This window comes from Euprymna scolopes, chromosome 30 (genome assembly GCF_053919585.1).
Source record: "Euprymna scolopes isolate OS-2025 chromosome 30, ASM5391958v1, whole genome shotgun sequence".
In the NCBI taxonomy this organism is placed as follows: Eukaryota; Metazoa; Mollusca; class Cephalopoda; order Sepiida; family Sepiolidae; genus Euprymna; species Euprymna scolopes.
Window position 1 is genome coordinate 91,065,712 of NC_136511.1, and position 8,154 is coordinate 91,073,865.

Here is an 8,154-nt window from a genome sequence, read left to right on the forward strand (position 1 = left end):
AAAAACACTACAGGCTTAATGTAAACGGAATGTGTTTACAATATCGGTAAATTTTCAATGGGTTTAATCACATGATTATTTATAATGTAACCATGATTGAAATTTAATTTAAATTAACCGCACGTGGTCGCTTTGCTATCAAATATTCATCGAAAAATGGTAGGTACAGACAAAATGAATGCCGACGTTCAAAGTGTATAAATATTTTGACTCCTCCCTTTACTTAAAAATTCACCAAAAATCAGGAAATTAACCAATTTTAATGAAAATTGCAGTATTTATCAAATAATGATCGCAGAATATAATGAACTAATTGTTTTTACTTAACTCTTAGTGAAAATGTTTTATTTTGTATAAACAAAAAATACCTTTACTAAAGTTATGGTTTTCAGTAGTAAATAAAAAACGCAAGAATTTATTTTTGCTTTTTTTATATACATAAAGCATCGTAATTTGTAATAATAAAAAAATAATTTTTACAGGAACATTACGAAAAAAAGCTCCTAAAGTCCGTATTAATGAATTCGATATGACTCGAAGAAAAATGAATTTCTCGCATATTATTCAGGAAATTAAAGATTCAATTAGATTCTTATTTCAGTCACCTAAATTATTTAGGGTGAAATGAGTTTAGGAATTTATAGCCAAACCTAAATATATATTTTTTTTGCTTAAAAAAATAGCATTAATACAGTAAGTTAGGTAAGATTTGCATAGAATGCTCTGCTTGACGGTTGTTGTAAAAATGGAACAGAAATTTGAATTTCGTTCCCTTTTAAATTCGGTACATTTTTACATTACGTCCAACTCATCGTTCACATTCGACACGTCAACTTTTATAGCTTTTCGGGTATGCTGGCAAGGGTGTCTATTCTGAAAGCCGTTCTTAACATGGTTAGATTGGTAGGTGTGTCAGAAATTTCGTGAAAATTAGTGAATAATTCCACCCCGTCTTTCTAAGCTTATAACTCCTCGAAAAATGTCATTCAAGCCCTAATTGTTTTTTCAATTAAAGGAACAAGGACCAAGGTTTCATTAAAAAAAAAACAAAAAAAAAACAACGTGGTTTTAAAAAAAAAAACAGGTTTTAAACTTCGAACTTTACAGGTAAATTTCTAAAAAAAACACTACTTTTTTTGTTTTTAAATTTGAATATATTATTTATTGATCTTTTATCTTCAATTTGTGATATATAAAACTTTGGTGAGTAAATTAATTATTTACTTTTTAATAGACACTTGAAAATGAGGAGGGGGCGTGAATTAAAAAAAACGTTTGTCTAAAATATTATATTCGGTTTATTGGAAAGAGCATAAAATTTCACATTGACTCTGAAAATATCGTAAAAATAGAATCAATAGAAAAATTTTGACAATTTTTAAAGTTTAAAAATTGAAAAATATTGAGTTCGTAAAATTCATTACTGTTTTTAAAAAAATAAAAAAATATTTCTATTGCTTTTAAAACAACTTTAATAGTTTATTTTGGAAGTATAATCCATAAAGAAAATAAACAAGTTTTTTTTTTATATTTTATTTGCAATTTCGTGATAGGGTGTCAAAAGTTCCTACAAAAATTCTGATACATCTACTAGATTGGAGTGTTTATTCGTTGTAAATGTACCCGACAACCTATAAATGTCGACATTTCCAATGTGAATGGTAAGCTGGACTTATGTAAAAAATAACAAGAAGATATACCAAACTGACTTTTTCGTTTAAAAATGGAATTATTTCCCTTTCGTTATTAACTTTTTTTTTTTTTTTTTAATATTTTGTGTTTTATATACATAAAGTACAATTGTTGAATGTTACTGTTTTTATTATATTCGTTTGGGTGGGGGCACAATTAAAAAATTAAGAAAGATTAAAACGAAGCGAAATTTAAGTTTCCGTTCCATTTTTACAACAATCGTAAAACAGCACATACTCAGCAAGTTTTATCGTAATTTATAAGCATAATGTTGAAACACTAAATCAACATTTTATTTATTTTTTTGCATAATTAATGATGGAAGTATTATCCTGTGTATTTTCTGAACATCTGTTAAAAAAAATAATTTGTACATTCTCTTGAAAAAAAGAATCAAACTTTTCTCTACTTTCACATAACTATTTACAGTGTTCATGTAAAGCATTCATCTGTTCTTTTTATAATAAAAATTCCGTTTTCAAAGAGAAACGTTTACTGCCAAATTTCTTTTAAAAAAAAGTGCAAGTTTTCCTGAAAAAAAACTTTCACCTAACAATTTATGGTAAAAAATTAATCCTTTTTTTGGGGAAAAAAATAACAACTTTTATTGATTAAAAAAATTGCAAAAAATAATAAAAGTAAATAAACGAACAAAACGCAATTTTTCTTGAGGAATGTGTTCTATTTTAACAAACTGAGCCACAGCAACGCGTGGCGGGGTACAGCTAGTATATATATATATATATATATAGATAGAGAGAGAGAGAGGGAGAAATTGAGAGAGACTGACAGAGAGAGAGAGAGAGAGAGAGAGAGAGAGAGAGGGAGAAATTGAGAGAGACTGACAGAGAGATAAAGAGTGGACGAGAGAGATAAAATTGGCAAGTACCAAGAAGCATATTTTTCTTTTAACTTAAATTTGAAAATCAAGCAAAAAATTGTTGAAAGCCACTGATAAGATGCGATCATCATCATCATCTATATATTAATAGGATAGCGTGTGTGTTGTTTGTTTTGTGTGTCACGCTTACATCCGAGTGACTGTCGTTTAATTGTTATGGATTTCCATTTCTTGTAATAAATAATTTTACCAAGAATTCTTCATAAGTTTTGGTTTCGGTTTCGATTGTAGCAGATGGCACTCGGTTCAGTTTCAATTCAAACTAATGCACCCAAACCATATGGATATATTTTTTTTTATTTTTGAAATCGAAACTTTATAATATATAAAAATCGATAGAATATTAACTCTATAATATTATATACGAAATCTGCAAGAATTAAACTATCATATTTAAGCGTACTTTATCACCGGGCTACGCCGGGCGTGTGTGCTAGCTTAGATAAATACTTCTGCAGTTTTTACAAAAAAGCTACAATAATACCATTTACACTGAACATCTACAGAATGCCAACATCAATATGAATGAGACCCCTGTGGAATTTTCATTGGTCCCGCGAGTTATTATTATTTTTTATATTTTTCAGTTTTGTCTTTAATTTTTCGTGGATAAAACCTTTCCTCAGATACATATTAGGCATTTCTGCCATAAGTTACACATTGTTTTAGGAACGCCCGTTAACACACTTGTTCCTGTTGTGTTTTATTGATGAAACGGTGTGTTTGAACACTCTTAATCATTTGGTAAAGTTTACTAAACGGTGGTAAAAAGAAAAAAAGAGGAATTAGAAAACAAAAAGAAAGCACAAAATGTAATTATTATTATTATTTTTTTTCTGTTTGAAATTTTTATATATAATTTCTTTACATGTATTTGAATACTAAATAAGAATCACTCAAAACGCAAAAAAGTCTTAAACCTGTGAAGAACGGAGAGAGAGAGAGAGAGAGAGAGAGAGAGAGAGAGAGAGAGAGAGAGAGAGAGAGAGAGAGAGAGAGAGAGAGAGAGAGAGTAGAATGATAAGGGTAAAGTAGAAAGATGTTACATTATAAACGAGTGAGTGCAGGCAGTGATGGTAGGGGTGCAGGCAGTGATGGTAGGGGTGCAGGCAGTGATGGTAGGGGTGCCCGGGTGCAGTGCTTGAAAGAAAAAACGAATGACTTGGAAAGCATCAGTGCGTAACATTGTTTGCTCGAAGACGCGCTTCAACAAGGCCCGTATAGAATTGAACAACCCATACTCCCCCCGCCCATTGTGCGCACGGTCATGGAAAACATATGAACAGCCTGTTGATGCGACTGCTACACGAAACTGCGTACTACTTGCCAGCACTTGTTATTTTTCATATTACTATAACTCCTCGGCACGCTTCTTTAACTACCCATATTCAACCGACTGTCATCAACCAGAACCACCCACCATTCTTTCCCCTAACCATTTCTCGTTCACCTCTCTCCCACTCTTGATGGTTTCTCATCATCCGCAACTGCTGGTTTCATGCACTCTCACCGAAGCTATACTTTTCCAGGATAGCAAAGAGGAGAGTGCACGCGCGACACGTTTCCTCCCGTCTTGAAAGTCTAAGACGACATTTGCTTGGGATAATTCTCTCTCTCTCTCTCTCTCTCTCTCTCTCTCTCTCTCTCTCTCTCTCTCTCTCTCTCTCTCTCTCTCTCTCTCCTCGTTTTCTTTAACCGATGCCGTTGCTTTTCTTGGAGATGTTGGTGATAGCGGTACCACCGAAACCTCCCTTACCACTAGAAAAGCAAAGGAAGGTTCCCAGGGCGCACTCCTTGTGTGTCGCTTCTTTGGTTTCTCCTTTCTCTCTTCCGACGACCATCCCGTACTGTTGTGTACATTGATGTTCACACATTCGATGTGGTCTACTGATTTGATTGTCGGGTGAACACCTCGTTTCAGCTAATCATCCTCGTCACGCTTGGAGATATTTACTTTACTACAACTTATTCTTTCTTTATAACAAAAAGAAAAAAGAAAACAAAAATACGCGATTCCCTTACCTCTTGACGACACTAAAATGAGCTTCGACGCAGACAGAAGTGCCGACGCACGGAAAGCCAGACTTAAAATGATGCGAGGTAAGAAACAGGACCCCACCTAGTCGAGATGCACAATCACCTCTCTCCACGCACACACATACTCACTTCTAGTGTCAATATTGTTGTTCTATGTTGTAAGAGTGACTGTTATTGTCCAAGACTTCCCTTGAAGTTTTCTGGTTTCTGTTTCACATGGCACTTTTATTTAATGATTTGAATGTTTGAGGTTTAACTTTTTTTTCAATGTTTTGAAATTCTCCTTAGTTTAGTTCAGAAAATCAGGAAACTTGGGTCTATGTGTGAAAAGTAAGAATGGCGTTTAGAACACAACTTTGAACTATTTGAAAGAAGAAAAAACAACATTGATGTGAAAACTAAGAGAAAGAATGAAAGTATTTATAATCAAAATATTAACATTTGTGTGCAAATGTGTATTTAGTTATAATCAAAATGTGTGGATGATTCCACTAAGAATTGAAATGTTCGAGATACATCTGAAACATTTATGATTTATTTTGAGTTTAACATAAAAGGATCATTCGAAAAATTGAAAAAATATAAGTATTATACTTAAAGTATAATTTATAAGTATTATACTTAAAGTATAATTTATAATTATTATACTTAAAGTATAATTTATAAGTATTATACTTAAAGTATAATTTAATCGCAACTCGAAGAAGTTGGGGCGATGCAGTGGCTGTGAAACGATGGTATACTTTGATTGCCTCATAGACGGGATGTGTATAGCACGGTTTTGGTAGCATCATCACTAAATGTTCACCTGTTGCCTAGAATACGTATTCCATAAATAACGATAATAAATTCAATGGTTTAGCATTATACAAAGCACATACATGTTATTAACACTCGTGGGCATGCACCAACAATCCTTATCAAAATGTATTACTTAGTAAAACTCAACATTTGATGTTAGAGCAATTATTTTCTCTATCAAATTTTTGACACCTAACTTATTTTCTTTGTTTTTAAAGGCGGGTATGAATTTGAATGAGTGAACCCTCTTAATGGTAAAGTTTAAAAAAAAAAACATAATGTGTCCGTGTTACTCAGTATTTTTGTCAAAAAATATATATTCCAAAGTTCATAATGATTTGTTCATAAGTTTAGTAGAGTAAAAGATCTTTAGGGGCAAGTGCACCCCTAAAATGGTAAATTTTACGAAAAAGTAATGTGGCCATATTACTCACTGGATTGTCGAGAATATATTCTGAAATCCATAATGATGGATTCATAAAAAAAAAAAATAAGAAAAGAACTTTATATATATATATATATATATATATATATATATATATATATATATATATATATATATAAAGCTGAACGTCTGTGTGTGGGGGGGTGGGGGTCACGAATAGGCTCCTATATGGTTGACTATTATAGAAAACTGATCACATATAATGATAGAAGATGTATCGAGACACAGGAATGGGTATGTTTGATCTGGCAGAACGGTGGTTCATTAAAATTGTGGGGTATGCGTTCGCGCCTGGTCCACAAAGTATGGAAATAAAAAAATTAAAAATTAAAAAAAAAAACCGTTTACAAGTGTTTTTGATATAGATGTACATAATAATACTTTGATAAGTATGTTTTAACTTAAATAGACATGGTATAATAACATTGTGGGGGTATGCGTTCGCGCCTGGCCTCTATAGAATGAAAATAGGCACAAACTTTAATAAAGACGTTTCATATCTATCTGCGTAAGTATACTTTGATAATTATGTTTGAGTTTGAAAAAATATAGTATAATAAAATCATGGGGTGTTCATTCGTGCCTGACCTCCATAGAATGTAAATATGTCACAAAGTTTAACAAGGTTTTTTAATATAGATCCATAGAATATTATGATAAGTGTTTCAGTGTGAACTGGTATGGCATAATAAATAATGGAGTTTATCTATTTTATTTTTACTTTCATCATATTTTGCTTTTGTTTTGATACCCCCAAATTTGAAGCTATCTCTTTACAACCCTTCCTTTTCATAACCTATCATACTTTCATAAATCAGAGTACATTTTCTGTAGGCTGTTTTTTAACCCAGTCAACGACGAGTACTTTTGCTAGTGTATATATATATATATATATATATATATATATATATATATATATATATATATATATATATATATATATATATACATACTAGGTTGGTGAAAAATAATGTTTTTTGATGTTCAACTCCAAGTCGAAAAACAACATTATTTTTGCAACAACCTAATATATATACATATATATATATATATATATATATATATATATATATATAGCAAGTCATTGTCGAGGCAAAGTTGGTTAAATATGACAGAGTTTTATTTTTTCTTGATTTTTTTCTTACTTTTCTTGATTTGATGAGCATTTCTTTTAGTTTCAGATGGCAAATTGTGTCATTTTATGTATATATGTGATGTTATGTGATATTACATTTGTTGGTGTTGTTGTTGTTTTTTTGTTGTTTTTTTTTCAAACGATGAATACGGTTATTATTGGCTTCGCCTCGAAGCTCGTATTTATTTAGAAAGTCGCCCATAATTTGTTTGGACGTATATATAACATTTTTATTTATTTATTATTTTTAAAATAGTAATCTGCGTACACGCGTGTTTTGAAAAAAAAAACAACAACAACAACAAATGTAAATTTATAAGCGATAAAAATGAACAGTAAATTCATTTAGGGTTCGTGGCCTAACGGTTAAGGCGCCGGACTGTGGTATACACAGTCTGGAGTTCGATCCCTAAAAACAGTCGACGCTGATGAGAGTTAGTTAACTCGAAACACGCGTGTACGTAGATTACTGTTTTAAAAATAATAAATAAATAAAAATGTTATATATACGTCCAAACAAATTATGGGCGACTTTCTAAATAAATATGAGCTTTGAGGCGAACCCAATATTAACCGTATTCATCGTTTGAAGTCCCCCCCCCCCACAAAAAACAGCAACAAATGTATGTGTATATATATATATATATATATATATATATAGTAGGCACAGCCAGTGATATAGATTTTTATGAGGATATATATATATATATATATATATATATATATATATATATATATATATATATATATATATATATATATATTTAAATAAGGGGGTAGTCACCAACAATGTGTATTTTTTAACATTATTTTATTATTCCGTGTCTTGGTTTTTCATTTCATTGAGAATTATGTTTGGATAATTGTAATAATGTTTTTAAATCATTGAAATCGTTTTTACGCGTTTCAGACGTTCTGTGCAGCGTCCTCGTCAGAAATTATTTTCAAATGTGTTGGATATATATATATATATATATATATATATATATATATATATATATATATATATATATATATATATATATATATATCCTCATAAAACTCTATATCACCGGCTGTGCCTACTCGACATTTTCATAGGGCACTAAAGTCGCGATATGTTTTAATTCTTATTTGTTTGCACATTTTAATACTTATGGTAGA

At 30.9% G+C, this 8,154-nt stretch overlaps 1 protein-coding gene across 10 annotated transcripts in view; it reads left to right on the forward strand.

Moving 5' to 3' along the window:
- LOC145254565 (dual specificity calcium/calmodulin-dependent 3',5'-cyclic nucleotide phosphodiesterase 1A-like) overlaps nt 1-8,154 on the forward strand; it is a 1,571,136-nt gene that overhangs the window by 634,405 nt on the left and 928,577 nt on the right. For 2 of the 10 annotated variants that reach the window (XM_080113154.1, XM_080113162.1), the window contains exon 1: nt 3,654-4,693. The exons of the other annotated variants lie outside the window; for them this stretch is intronic. In XM_080113154.1, the coding sequence (XP_079969280.1) occupies nt 4,633-4,693 (61 nt within the window). In that variant the 5' untranslated portion in view covers nt 3,654-4,632. Of the gene's footprint in view, nt 1-3,653; nt 4,694-8,154 lie in introns of those variants that run through there. 10 annotated transcript variants of the gene reach the window in all.